The sequence below is a fragment of the Leishmania major genome, chromosome 22, assembly GCF_000002725.2.
Source record: "Leishmania major strain Friedlin complete genome, chromosome 22".
Lineage (NCBI taxonomy): Eukaryota > Euglenozoa > Kinetoplastea > Trypanosomatida > Trypanosomatidae > Leishmania > Leishmania major.
The window spans coordinates 410,518-423,724 of NC_007263.2; the positions used below are offsets into that span (position 1 = coordinate 410,518).

General features: G+C 62.3%; 3 protein-coding genes across 3 annotated transcripts; all 3 read left to right on the top strand.

Annotated features, from left to right (window-relative positions):
- Window positions 1-265: 265 nt before the first annotated feature.
- On the top strand, window positions 266-4,069 carry LMJF_22_0990 (conserved hypothetical protein; the record flags this gene model as incomplete). The annotated part of the gene is made up of 1 exon (XM_001683198.1): window positions 266-4,069. One exon carries the CDS (start codon window positions 266-268, stop codon window positions 4,067-4,069), a length of 3,804 nt encoding a protein of 1,267 aa, XP_001683250.1.
- Window positions 4,070-5,551: 1,482 nt separating this feature from the next.
- LMJF_22_1000 (conserved hypothetical protein) lies at window positions 5,552-7,312 on the top strand (the record flags this gene model as incomplete). The annotated part of the gene is made up of 1 exon (XM_001683199.1): window positions 5,552-7,312. The coding sequence occupies one exon, from the start codon at window positions 5,552-5,554 to the stop codon at window positions 7,310-7,312; it is 1,761 nt and encodes a 586-aa protein (XP_001683251.1).
- Window positions 7,313-9,544: 2,232 nt separating this feature from the next.
- On the top strand, window positions 9,545-11,287 carry LMJF_22_1010 (putative UDP-galactose transporter; the record flags this gene model as incomplete). Its single annotated transcript, XM_001683200.1, has 1 exon — window positions 9,545-11,287. One exon carries the CDS (start codon window positions 9,545-9,547, stop codon window positions 11,285-11,287), a length of 1,743 nt encoding a protein of 580 aa, XP_001683252.1.
- Between the last annotated feature and the right edge of the window lie 1,920 nt (window positions 11,288-13,207).

Here is a 13,207-nt window from a genome sequence, read left to right on the forward strand (position 1 = left end):
CTCCTGTGTCTCCCTCCTCGCAGCCTCTGCTCGCAAAGAACAGCGTGCAATGGGGTGAGAGTGAGGGCAGTGGCGTCATGCGCAAGGTGAGCTGCAAGGCACGGCTCTTGTCCCCATCTCTCCTTCTGAGTGCCTACCTGTATATGTGTGTGCTCGTTGCCCATATCTCTTCTTGCCTCCATCCCCCTCTCCCTCTCCCTCTCCCTCCCTCCCTCTCGTACATACATGTCTGGTGACATACATGCTACACGTTTGTCTGCCCTTCATGCAGTGCCACCACAACGTATTAGTCGGCTGGGCTAATTCCGGTTCTTCTACTGCCGCCTTCCTCACGCAGCAGCAGCAGCAGCCTCTCCCTCCTTCACCTTTGCGTTTCTTGTGGGCTGATCAGCCGCTAGGGTCCCCCTCGGTGCTTGCGCCTGGGTGTGGAATGTACCGCGCCAGATCCTGCGGCGTCGTGGCGGCGTCAGCGGCAGCCCCGCGTGTCCGCACCGCTCTCGACATGGTGATCCGTAGCTACACACCCATCTATGCTCCTGACCCCGCCACTGATCACCTCGGCGCCCTCCGCAGTGCCGACGAATGCCGCACCTTGTGGGCTCAGCACATTCCTGTGCCGTCGCTGACACGTGCCATCGAGCTCTGGCTGCGCTTCGGTAATGATCCGGTCGTCCACACTGCTGCCTCGACTGCGTCAGCGGAGCGGGCGGAAGGCGATGCGGCGCCGTCGTCAACATCGCCCTTCGCCTATGTGGAGGACTACATGGGGTCGAACATGGTCACCGGTACACCAGAACACGTCAAGGAGAGCGCTGAGCTCTGGTCCGAGTACTTTGAAACGAAGTACGTGCGACGCATGCGCCAGTCGCGGCGCACATCGAAGCAGTACGTGGGCGTCCTTGGCGCGGCTGGCAGAGGCCGCGGCGCGGGCGAGAGCGGCGGCGGCAGCGCGTCCTCGTCGATCGCCAACCTGCTCCTCGACGAAGCGGATCACCCGAACACGAAGTGGGAAGCCGACACGTTCTTCTGCGAGGTTGCCTACCTCAGCGAGCGTCACCTCAAAACGAGAGTAACGAACCACCTGCAGCTCGACAAGCTGCTCTGGGGCGGCACCGCAAAGCCGGATGCGTTTGTGCAGTTTTTCGAGGCCTTCCAGCAGCAGACCATCACCCGCATCCCCCTTCCCGTTCCGTCCATCTGGGTGCACGAGAGCACGGAAGCGAAGAAGAAGTGGGCGGAACACTACTTGCCAGCCTGCAGCGCCGCGCACGAGTTCTTCCAGGAGAAGCTGCGTCCCCACGCCGCCGACGCTGCTGCACAGGCGAAGCTACTGGCTGACGTCGCGGCCGCCTACCGTCAGGTGCACGCCATCCTGCTGGAGCGCCGCGCGCGCCAGGTCCAAGCAGGCGTGTACCCGAGTACGTGGACAGGTGGCGGCGCAGCTGCCACAGCGACGGAGGAGGCCTGGGCGGCGAACGAGGCGGAGAAGGAGCAGCGCCGCATGGACGAGGGCGTCTACGACCCCGAAGACCTCCTCGACACCACCGCCGAGTGGGCCACTGAGCACGCGAAGATCCAGGCCATCCTTGAGCAACCTCTCACAAGCAGCGGCAGTAATGGCGAGAAGTCGTACGGCTTCTCCCTGCAGGACTTCTGGCTGCACACGGAGCGCAGAGAAGCGCTGGAGACGGTGCATGTGCTGGAGTCCGAGTCCCTTGCCCGTGTCGCGGCAGCCGCACGCCGTCGACTCTACAGTGAAACGCCGTTACCTGACGTCTTCGCAGGGTTGGAGGAGAGTGTGGCAAAGGCACGCCTCGACCTGCGCGCGGCGGTGTTGAAGCCCCACTTCAATAGTGTGTGGTGTCGCATGCACTACGTCAAGTTCGGCGCTGCCTCGCTCGTGCAGCACACCCACACGGCGAGCCGGCAGCTGCTGTTCCACTACGCCGCCTCGACGCAGGTGGTGGCGGCTACAGCGGAGATGTACTACGCCACGAAGCCCTTGAGCAGTCAGCTGGACTACGCGTCGCCGTACACCTTCCGCCGCTCTTTAGCGCGGCACTGCACTCGCTACGGAGTGGAAATGGCGCACGCGGCGCAGCAGCCGCTGCTGCTCAGCGCCGCCTACCTCGCCAAGGCAGAGGGGGTCATAGGCCGTGTAGCTCGGCAGGCAGCCGCCCCGTTCGGCGCGCGTCGCCGAGCGCGGTACAGCGCGGCCCAGCTGAACAATCAGCGTCTGCTGAACCCTGTAAAATCCGTGCAAGTGACGGCGCCGGCGCCGGAGCTGCTCGCTGCCGGTGCTGACCTACTCACCATCTTGCGGGAGGAGAGGACACCCAAGGCAAAGGCAGCTGGAGAGGCTCTCAAGGTGTGGCCGCTGGGCTCGCGGCAGACGGTCTCGTACGACTGGACGTCCCCGGCGCTCGACAAGCTACGCCTCACGGACAGCTCCCTCACCGCCGAGCAAGCGGCGCAGCGAGACCAGCTGCGGCAGGCGGGGCGACTCGAGATTTCGCTGTGGCGACGGCGCACCGCCGAGGAGCGCCAAAAAGTGCGCGCGGAGATGAAGAAAGAGGCGGTCGATGTGCAGGCGCTCGTCGCCGAGACGCCGGTCCTCCAGGAGGTGTTGGCGTACGCCTCGCACCTCTACCGCAAGCTCACTCGTGAGCAGGAGCAGGAGCAGTCGTACAGCGACACCGTGCCCACGCCGCATGCGTGGGACGAGGCAAGCGGAGAATGGGTCTTTGCCGTCATGCTTGACGATGACGTGCCGCTCTCCGAGACGCAGTCGACGGAAGTATTTCTCCCGTACGTCGACGCAGCGGGCCGACGCCTGCCGAACGGCGAATACCGCGTGGCCGTCCGCGCCGTGGACCGTGAGCTGAACCCGACCGAGCACCCCACGCTCATGAGCGCTGCCACCTCCTCCCCTTTCTCCGTTGTCGATGCACTCCCGCAGCTCTATGCGCAGTACACGCGGCATCCGCAGCCCGCCGACAAGGCCACGGGGACGCCGACAGAGGCGCCGCTCGAGGGCGACGTTGCAGGCAAGGATTTGATGTCCTTCTGTGCTTTTCTTCGCGAGGCCGGTCTGCACATCTCGCTCAGCGCCGAGTTCGCCATGGGCCAGTCCTTGGATAAGCAGGGTAACGTCTCGGTGGCAGAGGTGGCAGCAGTGCTGAGAGGCACAGAGTACCACCGCAGTCAGTGTGAGCACGGCATCACCGATGCCCAGCGCACCATTGAGCCGCAGTGCCGTCTGCACTGGTCTCTCTATCACCCAGGAGCGACGGAGCAGGAGTGGGCAGCGGCGCGGCGTCGTGTGCTGCGGCGTGCCATGGCGGAGGAACGCGACTGGTGGCTGCCCGACCCTATGCTGGAGGTGACGGACGTGCGAACCGACAGCGCCGGTGCAGCGTCCTTCTCCTTTGGCGCCTACCCTGCTGTTGCACGGTATGGCACGGAGCTGTGCACGGTTCTGCCTGCGCACGGCTCGAATCACATGGAGTACGCTGTTTTGCCTCCGCCCCCTGGCGTCAAGGCCACGGCGCGTGGCATCGGCGCGCAGGTGCAGGCGGAGTGCACCGTGGACGGAACCGGTGCCATCGCGTCGCTGCATTATGGTGCACCCATCAGCGCGGCGGACGTCACGGTCGAAGACGCGTTGCGGGCAGCCATGGAGGCAATACAAGTGGCGCAGATGCGGCACAACACGCTGTCGATGGTGAAGCTGTGCGCGTTCGAGAAGCAGGCTCAGACAATGCTGTTCTGTGGCATTCAAGGCCTCGAGTTTGGCGGCAAGCACGGCCGCACATACGCGTATGCGTTGGAGAAGGCAAAGAGGGAGATGGCGGCGACGGCCGAGGCTGGCCAAGTTGCCTCGCTCCAGGCCGCCGACGCCGAGAAGCTCCGGCTATCAGATCAGGAGCAGACGTCGGCTGCTGTGGATCGCTTCGCATCACAGACCAACCCTGAGCAGCGCCTGACCCGCTTCGTGCCGCGCTCGACCATGAGCGGCTACAGCATGGAGGATGTAGGCCCCGAACGGGCATCCACATGGGGCCTGTAGTGGCGCGTGCCATCATCTCTCTGGGCGGACGCGTGAGGAAGGAAGGGGGGATGGCGCATGTCATATGATTCCTAACGTTTTTGCGGCTTCTGCCGGCGCGTCGATGCGATGCGTTGTGCATGAAGAGAGCGCTGTTCGTGGCCTGAGCGTCAGGCCGCTCTCTTAATTCCCGTTGTTGTAGTTTGATCGCGCGCACGACATCATCGCCTGTATGTTGTCATGGGCGAGAGTGGGGTGGGTGGGTACGCGGGACTCGTGCAGGAGTGCGTTACCGGCGTCGCCATCGCTCTCCGTGTCGCAGGCGCATTTTCCCTAGTGGTTGACGCTGTCTGAATCCGCGGTCACAGAAGTTTGGTTGGCGTTGTCTCTGTCCCCCGTCGTCGCCCCCATCCTGTCTTCTTCCTTGTCTGACGTTCTCTGCGTGCGCGCAGCTGTGGGAAGAGGTGTCTTCCTCTCTCCCTCTCTCCCCCGAGCGCTACTCAGGCACGTGCACACACTAACACTCATCACCTGCGCATACCTGTTCACAGGCATACCGAAAGAGAGGGGGGGCGGACTCACATCCGTGTTCGTCATTGTGAGTCTCACACCTACACACGCACAACATCCACGACAACGCAGCGGTGACACGGCTTCTTTTGCACCGAATAGGGGGAGAGGCGCGCGGCACCGTGTGAGAACGAGGGGTGAGCAGAGCGAGTTCGGGCCGCTACAACGGTGTCTCGTGTGCACACCGTCGATGGCGCTCACGTTCTGGCCATCCGTTCACACGCGCTTATAGGCTGGTTTCCATGCGGGTGTGCGCATCGGCTCCTCCCCCATTCCACCGCACCCCACCCCTCCGACAACGATGTTCTCTTTTTCGAGCTCATGCGTGGATGCATGCACGCACATGTGCGCGCACATCCGCAAATCACCACTATCGCCAGCGTTCTCCCGTGCCACCCCCACCCCCTGCTCCACTTCCGCAACCCCGTGAGCATGATCGTGCCTGTGTGTGTGTGTGTGTGTGTGTGTGTGTGTGTGCGTGTGTGTATATGCACCTCTTCTCACGTTCATGATCGACTTGGTGACGGCAACACCAAAGTGCAGCCGCACCCCGAACTGGCACGTGAGACCACATTGCATCATAGACACGACACGCGCACACAAACACAAGCGCTGCAGGAAAAAAAAGCGAGGAAGGCACACCAAGTCGGAGTGATGCGCACGCGTACAGCGGCAGCATCGCAATACCGTTGACACACTCCCGACCCTCCCCCCCCCTCAAGCCTCGTGTAACGTATCGCATCAGGCAAGTGTCGTCACTGTACCCAACCAAAACGCACCCTCTTCACCGCCATACACGTACACATACTTCCATAGAAGGCGTTAGGCGGTCAACTTCATACCAGCCTAAAGCAAGGCGACTCCGCCGGTGTCCTAATCAGCAGCAGAGACGGCAGCCCCCCGCGACGGCAGCGCCGTCATCACCTGCGGGCAATGCCATCCCTACAGGAGTACTGGCAGAGCGGCTTCCGCGGGCTGCACATCGAGGAATGTATCAGCAACGCGTTTGCCGACTTCGCCCCCTACGCCGGTGCTGATCAGCAGCGCATTGTCGTCTCCCGCCAGACGCCGGCTCCTGGCAGACCAGTAGCGCGGAGCAGCGACGCAGCAGCGGCTGCCGCCGTTGTCGGCACCCCTATCAGCCCGGCATGGCACGTCGCGTCCTCGTCGTCTGTTATCGTTGAGGAGAACGGCGACTTCACGGTGCAGATGCGCGACCCGCACGCTGGCTCACTGGCATTCTCCACAACGGGCCACATGCAGATGGAAGCGGCCGTGCGTGTTGATATGCCGGTACGGTCATCCACGTCGGGCCGGACTGGCACCTCCACGGGTGCAGAAAGGGCCGTGGCTGAGGTGGCTGCGCTGTCGGCCTTGCCCCCGACGAGAGAGTCGGTCTACGAAGCCATCGGACAAAGACGCGCGGGTGACAGCACTGAAACGGCCACGAATGCGGCCGCTACAACGGCGGCGGCGGTGGTCATGCACCCCGTAGCGAAACCAGCGCCGTCGTACCTGCGTTTCACCGACTTCACCAGGCCCCTCACGATGGCGGCAAGCGAGGCCACAGCCCACAGCACCAACACTGCCCGTACCCCAGCGCCATGGGGGCAACTAGAGCTTGACATGTCCCTCCCGAACTGGTCCGCCAACCGACAGAGCATCGGGGCCCGCGCTGGGCCTGCGGCGTTGAGAGTGAGCCGTGCCCTGTCTGCCGCTACCGCTGCTGCCGCCAGGTCACCCACGAACTCCACCTCGCTCTCCGAGGACGAAGTGGCCGGCACTGCTGGCGGTGACGCGGGCCACCGGTATCAGTACACACTCGACGCCGCCGTTTGCGTGCCGTTTGGCGGCAGCGGCGCGGATGCATCGAGAGCGGCGAGGCGGATGCTTGACGGCAAGCCGGTCGTCGTGTTGCCAGCAGCGCCGTGGGCACTGACGTGCGGCATGCAGCTCCCTCTCACGCTGGGCGACACCCTCGTCGGCATCTCGTTGCAGAACGACCGTGCGTCGTCCGTGACGACGCCGCTCCCTGGCGTGGAGTGGGTCGTGACGGCTCCTGCTGCACCCCCGTCGGACGCCTCCACTTTGCCAGGCGATCTGCTGGTTTCCGCCGCCGACGAGGCGCACTGCACCGCGTGTGTGCCCTCCCTTTTGTATCCGAGCCACAGTATCAGCAGCGGCGGCTCTGGCGACGCCGCCTCGCCTTCCAGCGCCGCAGCGACACCGGCGTACGTGGCCATCCCATCGATCACAGTTCGTCTCTTGCTCGTGCAGACGCTGGCCAGCCATACCCTCGTGCGCCGCGACGCATCGGATCTGTCCGCCTCGCAGCTGGACATGAGCGGGAGTGGATATGGCGCCGGCACGAATGGTTCCCGTATCGCCTCCTCGTACGACTGGCGCCAGCTTCCCACGTTGGTGGGTGTCAATGTCGGCTTCGACCGCGATCGATTACGCATGAGCGCGGCATCGATCCTGCACAATGGTGAAGTCGACCTGGAGGCGGCGGCGGTGCTCGACGTGACACCGTGGATGCCACGAATGCCAACCTTGCTCAAGGTGGGGTACAACAACGCCGGACGACTAGCAGCGGGCATCACGTCGCTCTTCTACGAAACGGTGACGGCCACGCTGGGGATGCACATGGCACGCGGAGAGCAGGCGAGGTTTGGCATTGAGGTCAGCTTCTAGAGGCAGACGCGACCACACGCTTGCGCTGCTCTCCTGCTGCTTCACTGCTGTCCCTCTTGGCGGAGCACGTCGAAGGATGCAGCATGCGTATACACTGGCTCACATTGGACGGGAGCGAAGCAGCGGCGTAACGCTTTGTCTCTCTCTCTCTCTCTCCGTCCCGCGATGCTAACTTGTTCTTCCTTTCTCATCCCCGTCTGTTCATGCGTGCACGCGTTTATATGTGCGAGGGCTCAGCAGAAGGAAGTGGGGCAAGAGAATGCGGTCGTGCGGTTTTCAGCTGCCCAACCCTTCCCGCTCCAACCGTACTGCTGACGACGCGCATGCATGATGAGCAATTTATCGCTTCATGCTCTCGGTCTTGATGTTTTGTGTTGTTTCTCCTTCTCCGGTTTTTGGTTTGCACGGCGTGCTGTCCGCTGGCGATGCCGAACACACACTGTCCTCCTCTCGCCCTGTACGTGAATCTGTGTGTGGGTCATTTCACGGACTCCAGAGGAGTGACGCCACTCGCGCCCTCTCTCTACGCCAGGCATGTCGTGTGTTTGTGCACCTCTTCACTTGCGCGTGCCTGAGCGACGGTGGGGGAGGGAGGTCGGAGCGGCATCACTGTGTGCTCCAACTGGACTAAGCTGTAAGCCGCCCAGTGGCGCACGCCGCTGCCGGCGATGGTCGGTTTTCATTTCCAGATTGTGTCTCGGTGTGTATTCCTTTGCTCGCCGGTCGTCGCAGTCGGTTGTCGTGTCATCGTGAGCCTCCTCCATAGAGCAGTCGTGTCGTATCGAAGCAACTCTCACCCATCTCCCAAGCACGCGTGATCAACGTGATGCCGTCCCCCGCGTGGGTCTCCTTTCCAGGTGTCTGTGTGGGGCAGTCCATAGCATGCCTGCGCCGCCGCCGTTTTCCTTCCTCCACACTCATCGCCAATAATTGTCTGTCTCTCGTGCAGGTACATCAGCACAGTGGTGCGATAGCCTCGCACGTGCCGTCGTGGTTCTTGCGCTGAGATGGCAGACAGCACTGTTCGTTGAACAACGTGCGGAAGAAGAGAGGGGCAAGGAAAGTGTGTGGCTTGCGGGTCTGTACGTGCACATGTGCATGCGTGAAAGGAGGGGAGGGACGGTCTCTCACTCAGCAGGGTAGTGCGTCGTCTTCCGCCAGCGTGAGACAGCGACACGAATGCTGAGAAACCGAGACGCGCCCCCGCAGGTGCAACGGTGCCGCCACTTGCGCAGCGCAGAAAACGAGCATACGCATCCCGCCCCTCCCCTCCCCTTCCCCCCCCCTCTGTCACCTCCCCGCCCCGCCCTCCCGCCCCTGGCACTTTCACAAGACGTATGCGCGTGCCGTGACGCTGGCAAAGGTGCCGGCCTCGGCACTGCTCTCTGTCCACCCCTTCTCGCCTTTTCCTACGGATGCACCCTTTATGCTTGTCGCTTCTCCACTCTCTGCGCGTCGGTGCCTCTTCTGCTCTTCCCCGCCTTCCGGACCGAGTCCACTGGAACCCCCTCCCCCTCTTGCACACCCACGGCCTGATGTGAGCTGCGACGCGCTGCTGTTTTCTGCTTTCGTCGTTGTGCATACATATCAAGGGCCTACATATCACAAACTTGCACGCGCGCAGACCGGAAGACAAAAGAGGAAGAAACGCGGAGTCCTCGCACAGCGCTGTTTCGTCGTAGACTCCTCCCCACAGCATCCGCACGCGCCAGGGCAGCGAAACCCTATACGCCGCCTCAGACCAACGTCTTCTTGACCCTCTCCTCGCTTGTGCCTTCCGACTCCCCTGGTCGTTATATACGGGACAGCCGTGCAGGCAGCAGGGGCCGTTGCTTCGCTGCCACTGCTGCTGTTCTCTCTGTGCACCGCATCACACCATCACTGCCACCACTTTGGGCTTCATCGGTGCGTGACCATTGGTGCGTCGGTGATACCACGGCCGCCGCAACCGTGGGCGTCGTCGTCTTGTATGGCATGTTCCTGAGTTGAAGACCTCAATTGTATCTCCCCGCCTTTTGCGCGCGTGCCGTTTTACGAGCGAGGAGACTTTGTGCGTGCGTGTTGGTGGCTTTGCCGGCGCCCATCCTCGCCCTTTCTCCTGCCGTGCATGTGTGTGTGTGTGTGTGTGTGCTCGCTTCCTCTCCCCTCCCCCCCCCTTCTCGCACACTCCTCACATTACCATCTCCCGTCACGCCGCGGGGCCGCGCCGCTGTCTTGTTTTTCTGCTCGCTGATGTCGTTCGAAGGCGGCTGCGCAGATGGCCGCGGAACGAAGTCGTTGCCGACACCGCCGCGGTCGGCCGTCGCTGCCGTCAAGGTTGGGGCCTCCTCAAAAATACTGCTGCTCGCGCAGATGCTGCTCTGTGTGATGGGTATCAACCTGTGTTTTGGTTGGTGGTCCATCAAGCAGGAACGCGCCATCACAAAACCCTACTTCATAGCTGACAGTGCCTTTGCTGCCTCGATGGCTGCCACTGCAGCATCAGCTCACGACGCGCGTCGTGCCGCGGCGGTGGCGGCAACGAAGTCGAATGCCCCGCCTGGCAAGCCGCACGCCGTCTACCTGTCCACGGTGTACGGCATCAGTCTGACGCAAACGTTGGCAGGGGTCATCGTGAGCGCAGCGCTCGTGGGTATGAATAGTCTCCTGCGCCGCTCGATGCGGAACTACCAGCAGCGATCCGACCGCCAGCGTGGCGCTAAGGCGAACGCATCGAACGCACTGGATCAGAATCAGTGCACCGTGTTGAGTCGGCGAGACGTGCAGGAGATGTTGGCCATGGGCTTTTCCAACATCTTCGGCACGTCGCTCGGCTACGCCGCCATGCGCCGCATCTCCTACCCCGTCGCGCTGACCGCAAAGATGGGCAAGATGCTTCCCGTCATGTTTGTCGGCTTTGTGTGGTACCGCGCGCGTTACCCAGCCAAGAAAATTGCGTCGTGCCTGCTCATCACCGGCGGCGTCATCGCCTTCTTTTTGCTGGAGTGTCGCAGCAACAGCTCCGACAACGCATCCTCTGCCACCACCACCACCATCACCGGCGGCGGCGGCAGGAGCAGCAGCGGATCGAGCGCAAAACACGGCGCGGCGTCATCCTCGTCATCTCTCCTTGGCATGGCGCTTCTCCTGCTCAGCCTGCTCATGGACGGCTACACGAACTCGACCCAGGATATCCTCGTCAAGCGGCACCGGTGGAATGGGGTGTCGCTCATGATGCGGACGAACCTCGCCTCAGTCTTGTGTGCCCTATCGCTTCTCTTCGTACTGGAGCTGGGGGAACAGCCTTGGAGCTGGCTGGCGTCGTTCACGCACCACGCCACGAATTCGGTGATGCGCAGCCTCCCCATGTCGAACGGCGCACTTGGTCGCGCACTCGTGGCTTGGCTGAAGCGCGCTCGCGGAGTCTCGGCCACGTCGGTCGTTCCGTTCCACGACCTCTCCCATTTTATCGCCTTCCTCGCGCACTGCCCTGAGGCGCGCCACGACGTGTTCCTCATGAGTCTCTTGAGCGCACTTGGGCAGCTGTTCATCTTCCACACAATCACCGTCTTTGGAACGCTGGCGCTGACGGCGATGACGCTGCTGCGCAAGAGCGGCAGTGTCATCCTCTCCATTGTGGTACATGGGCACACTGTGCACAGCGCGCAGTGGGCCTCGCTCGGCGCTGTCTTCATCGGGGTCGTTCTCGAGGGCTACATCAACATTCAAGAAGCCTCGCTCAGGCAGGGGCAAGCGACCACGAAGGGTGCGGCGCCGCAGGAGGCTGCAGCAACTGCGAGTCCATCGTCGTCTAGCACGGCTGTGCCCGCCAACGGGACACCGGCCCCCGGATACGCGAGCGTCAGTGCGAAGAAGAGCAAAACATCTGACGATTCAGCAGCGACAGCGCTGGCGAAGGTGCGGGTGCCCCGTGCCGTTGCCGCCACAACCGCTGCACCCGCCTCGTCGCCACCAAAAGCAAAGAAGACGCAGTAGCGGCAGCAGAGACGCACAAGGAAAGGGCGGAGCCGGGGAGTTCAACGGTAGCCACCGGGGAGGGGGTGATCCAGCGTAGACGACGCGATTACTCTGGCTTTGCGCCTTGCAAGACTTGTTTTCCGCAGCTCTGTGAGACAGGACATGCGCCGCGCCGCGGTAGAAATTGCATGGGCTGTAGTGCGCCGCCTTTCACGCCCCTCCGTGTCCTCCTCCTCCCCCCCCCCCTCCATGCATGTGCATCCTGGTTGAAAGACTTCGTGAACTGTAATTTCGCCGTCGTCTCACAGCGTGTACCATCAACATCCCACGCAGGTTCCCCCCCCCCCTTCCCGCCTCAAAGCTGCGCGGGTGTTGTGGAAGCAGCGTGAGTGCCAGAGGAGGAGGAGGCTACTGCGTCTGCTGAGCGCGGCCCTCCTTCATACAATACCTACCGCACAGCTTCCGCGCGTGTAGGTCCGTCTCGTATTCTTCTCGCTCTCTCTCTTTCGCGCGCACACACACAGTGGAATGGTCTGTGGGCTGCGATGTCGCGTCCCCTCCGCCCCCCCCTGTATCCTCATCGCATCGCATTACATTGCTCCTCGTTTCGTGTCACTGCTCTTGGCGGTGAAAGCGTTGCGGTAAGAGAATCTCCCCTCCCTTCCCTTCAATATATGTATGTATGTATGTTCATGTGTGTGTGTGTGTGGCACGGACGTGTGTCTGCGTACGTGCTTGTGCTGTATTCGTCGGTGCGCCATCATCGTCATTGACTGCGATCAGATTGGGGAGAGCTGGGGTGTGTGGAGGTGGGGGTAAGACACACGAAGAGGCCGAAAGCAGCGCCTTCTGTCCATGTGCGTGCCTGTGAGTGAGACGCCGACGAAGGTGTTGCCGAGTCGGCCGGTGAAAAACAGAGAGAGGACAGGGGCTGGGGGAAGCTGAGGGGAAAGGGAGGGGAAAGGGAGGGGCGGGCGCACACCGAGGACGACTGCGTGCCTCCGGCTCTTCCCCCTCCCTACCTAGCAGCACCGTTACTGTGCACAAAACTCACGCGCACCTCCCTCTCTCCCTTCATCTCACCTCTCTTTCTCATAGCCTTCCATTTCTTAATCCAGCCCCTGTCAGTCTTGCTCGTGTGTGTGTGTGTGTGTGTGTGCGTGTGCAATGCTGTTCACATGGGGACGGCTGAGCCTTGAATGTGTGCGCACACGGGAGAAACCCCTCTTGACGACTCATACAACCCCCAAACAGTCTCTCTCTCTCTTCTCGTCTCACTCGATTTGTGCACTGAGACACGTCAGTCCGTTTTTCTCGTCGCGCCTCCTTCTCCTCCACCCTCCTTGGCCGATGCGGGGGCCGATGCCACGGAATGGAGGGAGGGGGAGGAAGGGGTCACTCGGGTGAGGGTAACGGGTTCTCAGAGGAGGCCGCGAGGGAGCGCGGAGAGGCGAGGAAGGGGCCTAGGGGCATGCGAAACAGCGAGGGAGCTCACGCATGTGCGATCAGCAGGCGCTTGCGCGATGCGCAACATGTCTATGTCTGTGGTGTGCCATTCCGTCCCACATTAGGGAGTGCAGTGCACTCATAAACATGATTGGCTTCTCACTGAAGCATGAAGCTTCTTCTGCGCTGCATCTCTCCCTCCCGACACTTTCTCCCATCTTATCCTCATCACCCCTTACTAGCAACTCTGCTGCTGCTGCTGCCGCTTCTGCTATCGGTATTCTTCACGTTCTTATTTTTTTTTTTGCAGTCACCTCCACTGTTATGTGCGCCGTGTGCACTACCCCTGACAGATCACTACCACCACCACCACCACCACTACGTCCCCCTGCCCCGATGTCCTTGTGTCCGCATCCCTGACGTTTCGTTGCCCCCCCCCACACACACACACACGCGCGCGCGCACCACCCCACACCGCCATCTACCTCCAGC